The sequence below is a fragment of the Austrofundulus limnaeus genome, unplaced genomic scaffold, assembly GCF_001266775.1.
Source record: "Austrofundulus limnaeus strain Quisiro unplaced genomic scaffold, Austrofundulus_limnaeus-1.0 Scaffold8, whole genome shotgun sequence".
Taxonomy (NCBI): domain Eukaryota; kingdom Metazoa; phylum Chordata; class Actinopteri; order Cyprinodontiformes; family Rivulidae; genus Austrofundulus; species Austrofundulus limnaeus.
The window spans coordinates 1,074,583-1,093,242 of record NW_013952410.1 but is presented as its reverse complement, the minus strand read 5'-3'; the positions used below and the strand labels follow the sequence as shown (position 1 = coordinate 1,093,242).

The window sequence follows — 18,660 nt, the reverse complement described above, 5'->3', positions numbered from 1 at the left end:
GAGATACTATTATCTCATAATTATGAGATAGCTAAGTCATAATTATGAGATACTATTATCTCATAATTATGAGATAGCTAAGTCATAATTATGAGATACTATTATCTCATAATTATGAGATAGTATCTCATAATTATGAGATAGCTAAATCATAATTATGAGATACTACTATCTGAGATACAAGTTTTATTTTTTTATCAGGGTGGCGGAAATGGGCTTCCATAAGCTTGTGCTTAAAAAACGAGAAAAATGAACTTTTTTATTTATTATTAGCCTATTATACCCGAAAACATTAATAAGATTAGCGTTAAGGAGCTTAAACAACAATAATTTTCTAAATAAAAAAAATAGTCACACGGTGGACAAAAAATGAGAGCCAAACTCAAAAATGTAAAAATTCGCAAAGTTTCTCCAACTCTACCGGATGTGACGCAAAGCGGAAGTGACGACAACAACAACAGTGTTTAACTTGTTTCAAGAATATTTTCTCTTTTGAAACACATCTGTCGTCCCCAGCTTTATAAACGAGAAGTTTCCGGAGACATTCGGTTATTTTTTTTTTTTTTGGAGCATTCACTCGAGTCAACGGGGAACAGGTTTGACCTCCCGTGTCGTGATGCACTTCCTTTTTGCCATCTTGTGGAGGGGRTGAGCGGCAGGCAGGAGCTAGCTGCCCGTTAGCTCACCGCGGCTGTGTGATAAAGTGGGTTTCTGTCAGCTCGCTGCCAAAACTCAGCTGTCCCCACGACGACAGGGGAGCTTCGCCGACTTTGAGACAGATTCTCCTCGTCTCCTGCTGGACTACGTTTCATTTATTGTTTTTTTTTTTTTTTAAAGCTGCTGAGTTTTGTTTACATCACGATGTCAGTTATGCTCCTCCAGAAGAAGAAGCAGGGGAAACTAGCCGACACCAGCTACCTGTGCTAATTTCGGTGAGAAACACATTTCACCCCCGAGAAAGAGAGAAAGAGAGAGAGAGACCGCCGCGTCCTAAAACAAGATGAACAGCGTGGAAATGTACGGTCACGGTACGTCTCTTTATCTCGCTCCTCAGCTGTGAGTTTGCTTCGCGAAGACATTTAGGCTCAAGCCGTTTCATCTCGCCGGGACGGCCGTCAGCCGAACGTATCGAAGCGCGATGTCAAAAACAAACGGCAAGAAGAAAAGTTGCTTCCAGATCACGAGCGTCACGCAGGCTCAGGTGGCCGCGAGCTGCATCCCGGACGACACCGAGAGCCTGGACGAGCTGGACGTGTCGTCGGGTCTGTTCGACGTGTCTCGGGTGGACCCGGGCGCGTGTGACAGGGGCTCCCCGGAAGAAGCCCTCAACAGTTGTGGAGGTCATCAGGAGGGACAGCTGCCCCACACAGGTGCTGTGAACGGGGGGCCGTGTTATAAAAGTGCACCTACTGGTGGAGTCGCCCCACATAATGGAGGAGGAAGTGTGCCGGTTCTGAGCTCCACTGCCCCCGCTGCCTCTTCTGTCGCCACCAGCAGTTGCACCTCCCGGTTTAGGGTCATTAAACTGGACCATGGCAGTGGAGAGCCCTTCAGACGGGGCAGGTGGACATGTACTGAGTTCTATGAGAAAGATTCAGATCCAAGTGTCAGTCGAACTGTGGACAGCATAAAGCCGGCTGTAGCCCTCGATCAAAGCATGGACCGGGACAGTGGATTAGGAGCCACCATTACTTCTATAGTCAATAGTGTGTTTTCTGAAAACACTGATAGTGGCTACTCTGTGTCTGCGGGACATCCCACCCACTCCCACGCTTCAGATCCTCTGCAGCAAGMCTACATGTCTCCTCAGATCGGGAGCGGAGCAAGTGCCTTCCAGCCCGCGGGGTTCACAGCCGCAGCGTCGCAGCAAACCAAACAGGCTCAGGTCAATATGCAGCCCGTTACGCCCCAAAACGTCCTCAACGGTGCCCACCAAGGTGCCGTCGTGCCCCCTGCCTCGCAGCCCCAGCAGTTCGCTCATTCTAATCACCCCGCTGGCTTCTGCTCTGGCTACCCAGACTATTATCAGCAACACTTCGGCTTGAACTTAACATCCTGCTCGTTAGGGTCTTCAGCCAGCCAGGTGTCCCCCCCGCTGTTTACACCCACCGGACCAGTAACACCAGGGCTGGTTGGAGAAGCAGGCCCAGCCCAGGGTCTTGCACAGGCACCGGTCCCGTCCCCCATCCTAGCAGGAAACACGCAGCAGCCTGTCAACCAGACTCAGCCTTCAGGAGGGTTAGGACCCTCCGCAACCACCGCCGCCGCCGCCTCCACCCAGAGTGGTGGCCAGAACGTGCCTGCCGCAGTGCCCAGCACCACCAGCGTACCTCCGGGCGCGTCGAGTCAGGCGCCCGGCGCTGGAGGACACGTCCAGCTCCAAGGAGCTCACGGGGGAACCGCAGCGGSCCTCGGTTCTGGCTTCAGCAACCAGGCAGAAGACTGGCAGAACTCTGATGTCACACCTCACCACAGTGCCGTTGCAGTGCCCGGGAAGGATGGTGTAAAGTCTCCTGTTTACGAGGGTCTCAACCTGCCCACCCCTACTGTCAGCAGCCTTTTTAACATCCAGATATCCCCCCTGGATGAGGATGAAGACAGGTAGGAGGATATAATGCAGAAATTACTGTTGAGAATTCACCACTCTTGATTGGTAATATTATAAAACTGTCWCTTTTTAAGAGTAAGCCGTGAATATTAAGTTTGTATACATCTGTGTTAGATGGATGAAAGTGTTAAGAATGCATCTGGAAATCTGCCCTCATACTACACATTCTTCTGTATTGATGTTGGACATTGTGGAGAATACCTCTCCCTTCCACACTGCCCACATAAAGCAGCTGAAACGATGTGGTTTTTACTGACAAGATGTCCACAGAAAGCATCTTCTCCTTCGATTAGATTTTATATGTAGTTAGGTTCCCAGGAAGTATGAAAAGCAAAAGAGAGCTAATGAGCAGGAGCAGTTATTTGGTTCTGTACTGAATGAGCAATACACACAAGAGTAGACAGTTTTCAGARGCCTCGACTACTTTTTTGGCTGCAGAGAAGCCCTTGGATCGACTTCCAGACACAAACTAGCTGGCTTTTGTTGCCGAGAAGGGAATAAATCCTTAAACATAAAGAGAGTGGTTGTTGCTTTTCATGTAGGAGACACGGTTAAAATACTCGCACTGGGCAGTTTTCCCAGCCTTCCAACTTTAAACCTCCATAAATACAGACTTGCCTATGGTACTCTCCTAATGTACACACTCTGGTTTGGTCTGTCAAATGGCCCTCACAGAGCCAGAGCTGAAATGTTGCAACACTCAAGCAGCCAGGCGTGCTGCTGGAGTCTAGGTGATGTTTGAGCCAAGAATAACCTAAATGAGAGCTGGCGTCCAAGCACGTGCGTAGTCTGGTCCTGGATTTATGTAGGCCTCGGTGTTTGTCAGTGTGCCTTGTTCTGCGCTCGGAACAAACAATCCAGTCAGTGTGGGAGCTTTTATTTGCAGTTTAAGAAGGCTGAGCTCAGAWTTTTATTGTCTTTGAACCCAAATACTTGTAGATGATAGAGTGGTGGGTAAAATAATCGATTCAGCAGTGCATTGTAGGGAAGGATTTTATATATTATTTATTTATTTATTTATTTATTGATTGATTGATTGATTGATTGATTGATTGATTGATTGATTGCAATTCAATAATGATTCAGAAAAACATCTGAATCAGTTCGATACCCCCCTGGCCAGTTTACACTTCAGTCAGAAACAATCTATAAAATGTTAATGTGTACCATTTATGTTTGTAAAGGCAGGAAATTAATATGTACAATTATCCACAACAACTCTAATAAATTTGTATACTTCTTATTAGGAAATAGATATCAAAACATTTAAAGCAATTTTGAATCGACTCAAAATCAAACTGAGTTGTGACCCAAAGAATTGAAATTAAACTGAATTATGAGGTTGTTAACAATACCCAGCCCTATAAAGTGTATAATCATTCCTCGTTTGGTATAAGAAAATCTAATGTTCATTTATAAAATCCATTTCTCACGGTTCGGTTGCATTTGTGTCGACTTTAGCAATGTAAATGACATAAATCAGTGACTGTCTGTGAATTTTGAAGATTCTAGTAGCAGGACAGGCACACACGGACACACACACACACACACACACACACCTGCAGGAACAATAGCTGGCTTGTAATCCACTCAGTGGCAACAGTGAGATGGCCAGACTGAATCAGCAGGATGCTGGGTGCCTTCTGCTCCAGCCCAGACCTGAGGCCTAGAAAGGACTGTCAGTGCTGAAGCATAAGCTTAACTTAACTTAACATTGACTTAACACTGGTTAAGAGAAACAGTACCTCTTCTTTTTCCCTGTATTACATCTAATTAGTCTTTTAAAAGTGGGGTGGCGTTATGTATTTTCCGCATACCGGGTAGTTCAATTCTATACCACAATCAAGTATTATGTTCAGTTGTTATGAAAACGCTGTATTTATCATAAATACATTTTACTTTGCATCACAGCCTATCTAAATGCCTTGAAATTGGCCTCTATCTTTTTTAAGAACCTCCTACTGTTTCCAACGCTCCCACTTCAGCACGTCTTCACAACAGTTCTTTGGAGGGGGGAGGAGGAGCTCTGTGGAGCGGGAGATTGGCTGGGGACTAATCTCCAGGGAGGAGTTTTGTATAAATAGGCGGTGCTTTGTACCAGCAAGCACTCAGGCAGCTCCACATGGCCACCACAAGAGAGTCAGGATTTCTCAAACATGCATGAAAGAGTCGAAGCAACACTCTGGGTATGCTTTCGATGAGGGAATGAATGACATTATAATGTGAAATAAAACCCCAAAAAGATGATAATGCATAATACCTCCCCTTTTAAATTATAAATCTGCTTGACTTAACTCGTTTTTAAAAAACTGTCAGTCTGTTATTCATGACATGTCGACAGGATAATGGTAACATATCGATATGAAGCTGTTCTTCATGTGTTTGAGATTTCTTAAAGGAAAAACATCCTATTTAAGATATTGTGAGGGACACTTTTGAAAGTTGAAAGCATTTAGTTATCAGTTGGTTTTTGTTCAGTTTTTAGGTTATTAGCTATTTCTTATAGTGAAAAGTGCATGGACAAATGTCTTGCCGACTGTCACCTTGTCCTGGAGATTTTTATTCCCCATTGTCTGACATTTAGCACGCTTTCTAAACCCTGTAACCCCAAAAAGTGGTAAAACCTTTGGTAATAAGAATATAATCTTGGGCTGTGGTAGCTCGGTGGTCAGTGCTGCGGTAATACTGAGTCGGCAGGTTTGAGCCCATGTTGTTTCAGGAAGGGCATCTAGTGTAAAGCTAATTTTTAATGCGAGTTCACTTGCTGCGGTGACCTCTGGAGAAGGGAGCAGATGAAAGACAAACAGTTTTTATGTCATTACAATAATGTTATTTTGGAGAATGTGGCAGGAGGTGCCCAGTTTTTCTAACTTCCTTGGAAAAAAATGTATTTAATTCTATAGCTGTTCTTCAAATGTTCAAGTCTGATTTTAGTTGTATGAAGGAATCCCTATAGATTCACGTTGAAAACCTCAAAATTTTAAGCAAGCTTCTGGGACCCAAAGGCATGTTGGCTGCCATTAATTTTAACTTCATTCAGCTGTAATTAACATGCCTCGTTAAATCAAAACCTTTTCCTAAGTGTGTTTCAGGACCAAACATAACAAAAAAAAAACACACCCGTGCACGATTTGACATAGGTTTTTAAATGTTCTCCTCTTCTTGGCAAAGGAGCATTGTTTGGTGTACAAATTCAGTCTCTCTGAGGGACTTGCTCCAAGTTTCATTGTTCTGTTTTGAATTAGAGTTCATCACAAAAGTGGAACAATGCATCGTAGGGGTGGAGCTGTGAGATAACAATGATTTCCCCTCAGCTTGAAATGATTAGCGTTGTAGCTCAGCACACCCTGTTGCTGCCAAGTAAAGTGGTGAAGCTGCCCCAGGGAAGAATTGGTTTTTCATTAATCGCGGCGCTTGGTCCTCCAGTTTGATTTCTTTTTCCCTTGGGAGACCACCCTCCACTTTACTGTCTCAGTGAGAAATGATGATTATTAGTTCATAGGTCYTTATTTTCTCAAACAGATTAACGATGGTGGCTCACTTATACAGTAGGATAACAAGAAACTTCTTCAGTAATTCTGACAAATTAATGTTTTTTATTTTATTTTGGAAAGGAACAAGTTCAGTAATTTTAATCTTTGAATAATTTATCATATGCTTATCATTAAGGATAACTGATCATCGCTAACTCGTGCATCTGTTCTACAGTGTGAACACTTATAACATTTCATAGGGTTAGCACGTTTTTGGCTGCTTTTTTACTGGAGGCTCATTTTTTCCCCCCTTTTGACCTTCATTAACTGCAGCGCCAAATCTTCTCAGTGACACTAATGGAAAAAAACCTTGTGTGAATTTGACATGTTTTGAGCTGCTTTGGCACATGAATATTAAGCTTATGATTATCGGGTTAATAGCTTTTATAATTGTTTGTACCTGTAGGCTTATTTACTAGTATTGACTCCTATGTTTTACTTAGTGCTAGTGGCTGAACATAAATAATTAAATAATTGCACTAAAAGTTGACACGCAGTCCAAGTACTGCTACAGGTCTAAAGTCATGATTGGGTGTTATTTGTTTTATAAAGAAACAGTAATCCTTGTGTAGGAAACACTCATCTGCGTCATTTTTCTACACGAGCAAATGACTAATATGGTCATTTAGATAGGGGGACTTATCGAATATGTTCACGTCGTCTCTGATATCTTAGAAACATAAAGCTTMATCACGCCTGTGATTTACAGTGAGTTATCTCCAGTTTGTGAAATATTTTTGTCCGCATTACTTTTAAAAATAAAATTCCTAAATAGCAAATTTAAACTTTCTTCTGCCACAAAAGCAACTCTGACAAACCGTCTACACTTTAATTTCATTTTTTTGTTTTTAGGTTAAACAGGTTTTTTTTTTTTGTATTCTCACAGAGTGATAAAATGTTTCAGTCAGTTACTCATAGCATCTTTGTGGTGTCAAGGGTTAGGAAATGTAGAACAGAGTAAAGGGTGTTTTTTTTCTCCCCCTCTCACTTTAGCAGTTTTGAAACAACAACGCTGTAGTCAGAATCATGCACGTCTGTTTCCGGTACATGAAAAGACAGCCCTTCTTATCAGCATACAAGTCAATGAACTTGGGTCAACACAAAGGAATTAGACCAGCTGCCAAACATGCAGAACTCCTCTGACTTATTAGATAACCCGCATGTGAGATCACTGATAGGTTGCTGAAACTTTGCTTTGTTTCAGTGATAAGTAGAAATTCAAGAAGTTTTGACATATGCATGACACCCACATCTTCGAAGGACCTATCGAACCACTGACTTGTAGATTTATAAGTTAAAATATATATTGAAGCCTTCTTGTTAGGTTAGTTTACCCCTAAAGCAAATTGCTTATCCCCCACCAGTGATAGGTACAGTTGCATCAAACCGAAGATCCATCCATCTGAAGAAATTTGTTGGGGTTTAGGTTATATACTGATTTTAATTACATACACATGGTATATGGTATAGTCTTATGATAGAAGAACTGTAATGATTGTTAAATGTGACTGTTTTGCTTAACTTGATTTTATATAGATAGATACAAGCCTGAAAACAAATTCACACATTAATGAACTTTTAAATCTTGATTAGGCTAGACTATGWGTTGTCTTGAGGCATGGCCTCGAGCAGCTTAGGGACCCCTTCTTGATGACGTAATGAAATAGGCGGGGTCATGCCTCAAAGCACTCAGTTAAAATCAAACATCTTCCTGGTTTTCAGTCTGAATGCTTGGTCAATAAACAGACCTTCAGCAGAGCGCTCTTGGTTTTGTATGATCTCTTTACTATTCTTTTCCATGCATTGGTTCATTCTCCGTATGGTTCAAGCTCACAAACTGGTGAACGAACACGCTTAACAATGTTTTCTTTCACATCCATCCATCCATCCTCTATACCTGCTTATTCCATATCCAGCAGCCACAGTGCGAGGGGCGGGGTACACCCTGGACATTTCGCAAGTCCATCACAGTCATCATCAAAAGAAGAGTTACTGTTTGTTGCTAGCAGAAGAAAAATAGGCTTCGACGCCCAATAAACTTGCAGTCTWCTTAGACTGTTGGTCAGCAGCAAAGTAATTGAGATTATACATTGCTGGAAATCATGAATTTGAAAATAAATAAAATGGGAAGCGAAACATCTTCACCTTTTAGAATAGAAGTTCAGGGTTTTTTTTAACCCTTTTTTTAGATATCTCTTCAGCAGTTCAGAGAAAAGTGTAATCTGGTTGATGGGTACTAATTAAACTTCTGATTCTGCTGAAAAGCCAACATTTTAATGCTGACAGCGGTCTTTTTTTCAAGACGTGCCAGCAAAAATTAGCTACTGGATTGACTTAAGATTAGTTGGAGCTTAGAAGGTGTCATTATTGGTAAGCGTTAATGATTCTTCACTGACTATAATCTCTTTCAAAGATGGTATTTTACTTGTCAGTCAAGTGAATGGCTTGAAGGACTGAAGAGAAGATTTGAGTACATTTTGTCCTAACTGAACCACTTCTTCGCAGTGCGTGCATGGATATCCGTGACGTGCATTGAGAGACGTTTGACATCACTTTGATGCTGTGACCCGAGGCCCAGCTTAAAGTTTCTTACTATGTTCCGTTCCATTTGTTCAACCCTGAATTTGGGGCAAATGCAGGTTTCTGTTCTTTGTACAGTTTTTAAGAACACATTTAGCTGTACTAGTTGATAGCTATTATCCCAAACAAAGCATTTATTTTTGTTTTTAAACCTTGGTTTGAAATATCACCCCACCCAGAGGTTCTAAGGACATTTTACTCGCATAAATTAATGTTTTTTTATTTACTGTATTTTTTTTACTTAATTGCATGCTTACAAGTTTAGCTTTATGATTCTTACAGTTTCAGTCCTAATGTATACCATTTATGAAATTAAGTATTTCCCAAGTGCACCATTATAACTGTCAGATAAGTTTAAATTTAAATTATTATATTGTCACTGTTCTACTGAATTGTATCATTGGTCCTCTCCTCCTCCTACCCTCCCTTTATTCTGTTTCTCCTAACTGTTGACATACTCTGCAACCAAGATTTCAAACTGCAGTATTGTTTTTATTTCACATTGGTTTTCTGGTTTAAGGAAGCTGTTTGTTATTAGAACCCTCAGATTGTACTAGAACTCGTCTTTGCTTTAAGCTTGTGGTAAAAATTGAGGTGTTGAGCAATCAGCAACATTTTTTACAAGCTTTATGGCTGACCAAATTTGTCTGCTATCAATTATGTCTACTGGAACTACCCTAGTAGTGTTTCCTGGTTTTCAYTTGTTTTGTTGATAGTGTCGGGACAATAATTTTTGTTTGACAGTTGTTTTTTTTGGTCTTTTTAGGTGGTACACCAAAATGTGAGCTTTTTTTAAGTTCTTAACTCATTCTAATAAGATTGGGAGAGGCCAATGTTTGAAGATAAGATATTCGAATAAGTTATATTGCAGGACACTCTGTTTTCTGTGCGTGATGTCAAGTTATCACCTCTGATTAATGTGACACTGCTGTGACAAGTAAACAACTGTGCTCCTTTCAGTCTGTCCAATCCAATTTGGTTTGCGCTGGAAAGAAGGGAATAGACTCAATTACAGATTTTGTTGTAGATTGTTATTAAGAATGAGAAAAATGTTGGTAAAAATTAAAAGAAGAGGTTGGACCCCTTGACAAATACTTACAAACTTGTGTACAAACGATTCCTTATGAGCATAAGGATGATCTGGTAACRGTTCCTTGGTTTTGTTTTTTGCTTGCTGCATGTTTATACATTGTACGTTGGATGTACAATGATTTTGTTTTGAGATATCAACAGTGGTTTAGTGATATTTTGATCTCTGATCAGCATCTGACCAAGTAGGAATTAAAAAAGATGCACATCACATCCAACAAAACACGTTTTAACTTCACTTTTGTAACGTTTTCATTCAGCAAGGACCTCTCATGAGCATGCTGTGTTATATTGTGTCTTATATATTAGCTCATGCCAGTCTGGAATTTTGACTCAGATTAATTGTACGCAACTTCAACAATTTGTTAAAAAAAAACAAAACCGAAAAGCAAAGCCAATTTAGCACYAAATTCAAATATTGCTAACCAGAAATGCTGACTTTATGCTGACAGAAGAAAAAAAAAGTTCTTGCTATGAGTAATATTTAATAAATGTTCAACCACAAGAGTGAATTATTGCCAGTTTAGTTGCATCTAATAAGGGAGTCAGTGCGCAACAAGTTCAGGCGGGAGTGGCTGTTCCATTTTGCAGAATTTATGTTAATCTGATATTTCTTCACAGATGAATTTACAACATGTAATTTATAGAGAAGCTCATTTATTCAGATTTAAACTATAATCAAAATATTCTTCTGACCAGAACTTGTATTAATTTTTTTTCATTTGACATTGTTGTTATTTTAGACAAAGGAGAACAAAGCGAGTTGGAGCTGAATATTTAATTTAACTGTTTACTGCATAAAGCCTCATTAGCTCTTAGAAAAATCAGTTATTTAATGTTGTGAAGAAAAATAATCACATTAGTTATTAAAAACAGAACATACTACAAATAATAGAACAGAATAGAAGTGTCATAAAGGAAAATAAAAACATATTGCCTTGCATCTGTGCTGAGTTGTGAATGTTTTTGCATGGAACTGAAAAGTAAATTTGGATACAAGGCCAAAAAAAAAACTTACTTTCACTATTTGGCTTTCACATTGACCTTACTGGCATTAAGACTTTTTAGACAGATTTTTTTTATGTCTAAAGTATTTTAAAATCCACTTCCTCAGAACTCTTCTGTAAAGTAGAAATGCTGATGCAAAATGAAGGAAGCGAAAAAGAGAAAAGTTATTCAAAGTCTATTATTGGACTGTTTCTCTGAAGGGTTAGGTGTCACCATTTAAAACAGCAGTTGTGCATTAGTTACTTGTATTTCTGTCTTTCTGTTCTAATAGTCAGAAATACTAAGAAATCATGACACAAGAACAAACTCAAAGTTCCTAAAGTAAAAGAAGAGCGGTAAATTATTTCAGTGTTAATGCAGAGCTAAAGCGATCTTGTGATTGTTGAAGTGGGCTTTTTTTTTATCAGTAGAGGAAGACCTTTAAAAGTGACTGAAACAAAAAGTATAGTTGTGTGTTAAGTTGGACTCCCACAGAGAGAGACGAGAGCTGAACAACCAGGTTTCAGTGCCTAGGGCCTCCCCTGAGCTCAAGATGTCTGCGTTGTGAGTAATGAGGATGTGTGGAAAGCATGTCAGGCAGCAGCACTTGAGTCATCCATCCTCTCTCCCAGCTTTCAACGGACCTCGTCGACTCATCTAGATCACTGGTGCCCGTAAAGCTTCATCTGTTCTCTGGTTTACTCTGAGTGTTGCGTTGTGACGGTGCTGGTCTGGATAGAGTTGAAGAAAACAGCGTTAATTAGAGGTTTTAGGGGCTGCTTATGTTTAGCTTCTTCTTGGATATCGGTGCTAAAACATTGCTGTTTTCAAGCAGCTGCTGTGGCAAATCGTACAGACCAAAAAGAGGCGGCAGGGTATTGAATCTTTTAAGTTTACAGCTGCAGAATCTGTTGAATGTTTAGAGAAGCTCAATTCAGGTACTATTGATCTTTTGCAACTATGTCATGGAGGCGCCATGACAAACGTCTGGAGTGAGGAAGGGGAGTATTGAACGGAGGGACTGCCGATTGTTTTCCCAAGTTGTTTTTCCAGTAAAGCCGTGGATGTTTTAGGTAGAGGACTTAAACTTTTAGGACACTTCATTTTCTCAATGCAAACACAATCAGTGCAGAGGTAGAATGAGGCCGGGCCAACTGGAGCAGGGGTGGGCCGAGCCTTACAATGCAAAAAATGACGCTGCAAGTTTTCTTTGTTGATCTGCTCTTTAGCAGGTCTTCAAATTCTGCAAAAAGCACTCATTCATACCAGTCAGAAACACAGAAACTAGAGTTGACAAAAACATGTTTTGCTGCTTTAATGACTCAAAATGAAATGTCAGTAAAGTTCGGGATGTAAAATTAGCTACCAAATGTTGTCCAAATTGGGGTTGAAAAAAAAACATTTTTAGGCTGAACTGAATTCACATTTGAATTTTTAAACCATTTTCAACCATTAAAGACAATAATACCCTGTCCTTAAGATCACTTCTTTGTTTCAAGTTGTACCCATCTTTGCAGGCAAAGTGAGTTTGTGCTCTTTGTGTTTTTCCTCTCCCGTCGTCAGTCAAGAAATGTGCAGGTTTGGTAAGAACCTCAGTTTCCTTCTTAGCTTTGATGTCCGCTTTCATATTCTGTCAAACGCTTCCACCGTCGTCTTCTTCCTCTTCTGTTTCTCTCCTCTCGTCGGCGCTGAACCGCAGTCTGTCCCTGCACATCCTCCTGTGTCTTACAATAAGCAGGCTTTAGAAAGGAAACGGACGTGAGTCATTGTAACAGGATAGACTGATAACGGTTTATTCACTGGTTTGAATCAGCTGTGTCGAACAGATGGCACATTGTGCTTCACTTTATTAGATCAAATTTGTCATCAGTACTTAAACTCGTACTTCTCACTCAGTGAGTCCATCCAGACAATATTTTTTTCATAATAATAATAATGATTTTAATTATGATTTTTTTTGCAGTTTTGATCAATTTAAAAGGCGATATTTGAAAGCTATTGCAGGTAACCCTCTGCTCAGTGTGAAAAAAAATTGAAAACTGATTTTTTTAAAAGAAGTTGATGAATCCTTTACAGTTGTTCTTTAGCTGGTATTGTCAATGTATGTGCAGATAAAAGATGGTGATTGTGAGGGTAAAACTGTAGTGGTGGTGGGGTTCATTCTCATGTTCAACAAAAGTTTTAGTACATGTTTAAAAACAGATGGACATACACAGATGTTATTTAGAGGATGGTTGTGTGACATCAGTGTATTTTGGTTCTGAGTTCCTGGGACATGCGAGAGCAGATGACCTGTTGCTGATAGCACTGCTCTTCCTACACACAATGAAAACACTTGCCTTGAATTTAGGGTTAAATAACAAATAATTATATATAAATCAGTGTTTCATTAAGGCAAAGAAATAACTATGTATCCAGCAACTTTAATAACAGGTTGAAGCAGTTGCCGCTACAGTTTCAACTTGAAGTCTTGTTGGTATTAAAAAACATTGAGATGGTATTAAAAAGGTATTAAAAGGTATTAAATTTAACTTCAGAATTTCTGTCTATACCCTGTATTAATTAGAAAAGAATAAAGGTCTAATCTAGTATTTTTTACTTATTTTTAAAAGCCTAATTTTTGTAGTGTCTGATCAGAAATCAGTTCTTCACACTTATTAAATTTATTATTTTTTCTTTGCATTAAAATATTACAGAGTAAATTTATTTATTTAATTTATTTATCAGATTATCCATGAAAAAGAATAATTAAAAAAAGACTTAACCTCAGCTTCACCTTATGCCAAGTGCTCCCTTCTTTGTACCTGCTACAGGCCACACCCCTCCACATCCACGACACCTTCCCACCCCTGTCTCCGACCAACACACACGTGACCGCACTGGAGCCCGTCCCCCCCGTCTCTCGTCTTTTTTTTACAGCGATCATTTTAAGTGAGCGATCAGATGTTCATTTTCATTTGTTCATTTAGTTAATTTCAGATAACTAACAAACAGATTCAGTGGCACAAAACATTTTTACTTTTGAAATTATTTCCGCATCAGTCGATGTTTCTCTTCATCTCTTCATATGAATCATAATTAACCCTTACACTGCTGGAGGAAGTGAGACTCACGTGTCTTACCGCMCATGCCTGATCAGGAAATCTTTGATCCACCCAGTGGGTCTAGTAAGCAAACCGTGAACGTGTGTTACTCCTAAACCATTTACAGCTGGCTTGAATGAGCCGCCTTAATTGAGCGCGGCTTGGTGTGTTAGAGCAACAGACTATGGTGCTTTACAAGTTGAAGGCTATAGGGATGGGTACCGAATTTGATACTTTTTTAAGTACAGACCGAATTCTGTCGGTACTACCGAGTATCTATTCACGTAACATCAAACGGTACCATGTTTCGGTACCTAAACGCATCATTGCGACTGTATTGGCTTAAGAGTGGTGAGTTTTCCATGCTTGTCCTGAACGCAGCATTGCACAAGAGCGTAATGACATCACCAGCCGCTGATAAAAAGAGCTCAGATCGTAGCTTGAAAACGACTCGCTTTAAGCGAGCCTCACAGCGCGCAGCTCCTGGAGTAAAAGTCGCCGAACAGACCGCCTCTGAATTGTCTGGTGGATTCATTATCTCATGAGCACGACGTTCGCTTGCTCAAAGTAAATAAAGTACCGCCCCTTTCTTTATTTCATCCACCATTAAACAGAGACCGGCAGAGGAAAACAACAGAGGCACTTCCCGACAGTCCGAACACGTCTGACCTGAAAGAGCACAAGCAGCRAACTTGAAGCATTGGGCTCGTTTTGGATGCTCAAAGCGTAGCTTGAATATCTTTTATTTATTTTAACTCAATTCTCTTTTGCTTATTTGATTTAAACTTATTTGCCTTCCATGGACCTCCATCACACAATTTTTCTAGCGGGGAAATGACATCAATAGAAATATGTGGAGCTGGATTTTAATTTGTGCAATAAGACAAAACAGTCTTGTTGTTGTCAAGAGTTTGCACTTTAAAGACATACGTTACACAACTGATGTTACAATACAAAGAGTTGGATGTTGTCTTGATATTTGTTAATTTTATGTATTGTGAAATATGTTTAAAAAAATAAAAGTTTATTATTTAAAAAAAAAACACAAAGTACCGAAAATTGGTATCGTTAAGTACTGGTACCAATTCCCAGGTACCGCATATTGGTACCGAATCGATTCAAATGCCAAAGGTACCCATCCCTAGAAGGCTAGTTCAAGCTCGGCTTACAGCTCATTTCCTGAATTTAGAAATCTGACTTTTGTGCAATAGGCCTCTGGTAACTTCATGAAGTTGTGGCATTGGTCACTTCTTGCATCATTCTGTTGTGCATCACTTCATAATGGGTCTTCATTGGACTTTCTCTGGTAAAAATCTCTCTGTCATCTATAAAATCTTAACATGTTATAATAATCACAAAGCCTTAAAGTGGGCGCTTGAGTGTTGTTAGACTTCTGTAGTTTAAGAAGCATTTAATCAACCTGGGACAAGTTGACCTGCTGCTCAGCACTTTGCTGAAGTGGGATGATTGCATCATACTGATTGTCGTGTCTCTGTGCTTTTATGTGAGTCAGCCTTTGTGTTAAAATACTTCAGTGGCATGTCTCTCTACTGTAGAGGTGTGAGTGAACACAGCTTGTGAACAAGGTTGGTGTTTACTGAAATGTACACTGAGGGTCTTAATGTACTCCAAAAATCTTTCCTTTAATGCACTTTTACGCTAAATTCAGAGATTTTATTTACAAAAAAGTCACTTTTTACTTTACTTTGCTGCTGCTCTAATTTGCTTCCATACTGCCTCTTTGCCACCTGTAGCTCTGCCCCAGAGAGAGGTCAGTCAAAAACCTCCATACCAAACAATGGAAAATATTCAGCCACCACTTCCTGTGCTGTCAATGACTGTATCCCACTGAGCMCACAGCAGCTCAGATCAGGAAGGGCATTGCATTGGCATTTTATCACAGAACTGCTCATTGAGGTGTTATTTCAAAAATCTTTGTAATACAAAAGAGAAACCATTAACAACGTTTTCCTTTTTTGTTTTCTGTCACATTGTTTTAGAAAGTATAAAATATATATTTTCACTTTTCTAGCTTTATTAAAGATAGAAAAGAACAAAAATTAGTACAATTCTACCACATTTTATACATATTTATTGTTTTTGTTCTCCATATAGATCTATAAAAAGAACCTTTGCTTTGACTTCCTGCAGCAGATAAGGATTTTGAGCATAGAAAGTTTACTTTAGGCCAGTAATGTAATGCCCTCATGATACCAGTGTAGTGTTTGGTATGTAAAAGAAGTTGACTGTGATTTGTCACAGCAATCTGCTAGATATGATATGCATAGTCTTCCCAGCTACACACCAGCTGTTAAGACTGTAGCTCCAAGACCTTTGAACAAAGTGTAACAAGCGGTTGCATTAGCTAGTAACATTCCTCAGGGAAATGTGCATGTTAAACTCAGTTTTTATTGTTGTGTAAGAATTTTAAAGTGAAACCGCTGCCCTGTTAAAACCAAAATGAAGTAGTCCAGTCATATGGTTCCTAAAGCCATTAATCTACAACATTAAAACATTTCACAGGGTGTTTGAGTTAAATCTACCACACAACAAATTGGTTCATCCGTTTCTCACCAAACGTCATTCTGAACAGATACTGTACACGCTCTTTAATTCTGCACGCACAACTCCAGGCAAAGTCACTGGCATGTGACAGACCGGTGTTGTTCGAGACCAGCTGTGACAATAACAGCCCTTCCTGCCAGGAAGTTCTTTAGGCCGGCAGCAGGCCTCATGTTCCAGTGCTGCACTTTACCAGGTGAAATTGATTGAACCATGCGAAGTGAAATTGTCCAGATAGGGTGGCTTCGTAGTTGAAGGCTAATACTAATATTTGCCACACAGCTGACTGGGTTGCTTTTGACTGTGATACTGACTCATTGGTCCTCATGGTAGCAATTATGTGTAACTCAAGCAGAAATTAGCGCCCAGATTTTCCCAGAATGCTCATAACAGTGTGACATACAGTATTTTCCCTGACTTTATGTCTGCCAGCGTTTTGCTGAGGTGTCACACCTGAGATTAGATCTTATTTATTGAGATTTTATAAGTTTGGTCAAGGCCGCCCCCAACAAACTCTGCTTTTATTCGCTGCACACTGAGTCCTCAGATATGAGTGGGTGGGGTTGTGTTGTCAGTGGTGGTTAGCAGTACAGCTGGGATTTTGCTTGAGTTGGGTATTGCTGCAGGCGTTGCCCKATGCAGAGAGTCAAGTTCATGTTTGCCAGTGAGCCTTTTCCTCCCACTCCTCCAGCCTCGCCTTATCACCATATTATGAGAACAAGAACTTTGCTGGGTCACAAATGTTCCTCGTTTCATTTTAAGTCCACTTCTCAGCCAAAAAAAAAAAAAAAACACTTTGTTGGTTTCAATTTTGTGATTTAAACAGTGATCATTTTCTGTAGAAAACGTGGATAAAGATGGTTTGTCACGTGTGTAGTGTACATCTCAACATCAAAAAAAGCAACTGCAGAAACAACAAGTCTAGAGAAACAGCCCGCTTTAAAAAAACATCAGTTATTGGGTCCAGTCTTCTGTTTCATGCGTTAAAACCTTGTTTAGATCTTAAAAGGGTGAAATGTTTTTGCAATCAATAAAGGAAAAAACATGAAGTGTAGTGATTTTTGGCTTTTATGGTTATTACTTTTCTAATAATGTTCTTTAAAATATACAAAATGCTTCAATACAAACCAAAAATAATAGTAGAAGCAGACAAACTTATAGTTTTATGAAAATGTACCTGTTTTTTATTTTTAATAACTAACTTCTTATAATTATAAAGATATTGTAGCGATTAGTGTAGAGATGAACTCACATAAATTGGAGCCTGATTTTATTATTAAAGACATAATTGCACCAGTTCCTGAATGTGTGGATCTAATGAAAAGTAGTACAGGCTGGTCCGGAACAAATTTTACATTTGAAGCTCTAAATTGGTTGTTTTTGCAAATCCTTCAAAGAGTCAGTGTGAGGTTTTTACATAAATGTTAGATTGAGTTGCAAGATTGGATGTTTGTCATTACTAGTCTAGTTAGCAAGGTCTGCATAGCCTTTATAAGACAACCCGCAGTGCGACTAGATATTTCTTCTAGTAGCACTATTAAAATATCAGGTCGCACTCCAGAGCCCTGCATTAGGAAAAGCCAGAAATCCAGAAGAAATTGATGACATTGATTGTATATTGCTGAAGATTTACAGCCCTATTGCATTTAAGAGCAGCAGCTTTCGTGATTCAATACATATTAGAGCAGAGGTTCAAAATACCAAGCAGGTAGTGTTTCATTGACAGCTGTGTGCCAGACTTGTTTATCAAGTTAAAGAATTAAGGCAAACAATACTTCTTAGTTTATATCCAATTGCAAGCATTTTTCAGTAYCACATAGCTACTGAAAAATGCTTGCAGTTGTCCGTGCCAAGTTGTGTTAAATATACACSTCTGGTCAAAATTTTAAGACCTGTTGAAAAATGGCCAGAATTCACATTGTAGTTGGATCGTAAGAAGGTTCTATGTATTGCTTTGATATGCAAAAAGAAGAAATGGAGTGAGAACAAAAAAATAAATAAATAAAATGTGTACACATTTTATTGCAAAGAACAATTCAGTGTCATTTTCTGTTGGGTATCCACAGTGTCATGACTTCCTGAGGTGTCATGACCTCCTGATTGTCAAAAATATCTGCAAAATTAAATTCTACAAAGTGTTTTAGTAACAACAAGGTGTTGTGGCTGTTTTGTACTAACCTTATTTTATACAAAGAACTTCTTGTGCTATATATATATA

At 39.4% G+C, this 18,660-nt stretch overlaps 1 protein-coding gene across 1 annotated transcript in view; it reads left to right on the top strand.

Moving 5' to 3' along the window:
• Positions 1-977: 977 nt before the first annotated feature.
• Positions 978-18,660, top strand: part of LOC106510920 (TSC22 domain family protein 2) — a gene marked incomplete at its 5' end in the record, with an annotated part of 38,864 nt that continues 21,181 nt past the window's right edge. Inside the window, 1 exon segment of the mRNA XM_013999658.1 lies at positions 978-2,601. Coding sequence (XP_013855112.1) covers positions 1,139-2,601 — 1,463 coding nt within the window.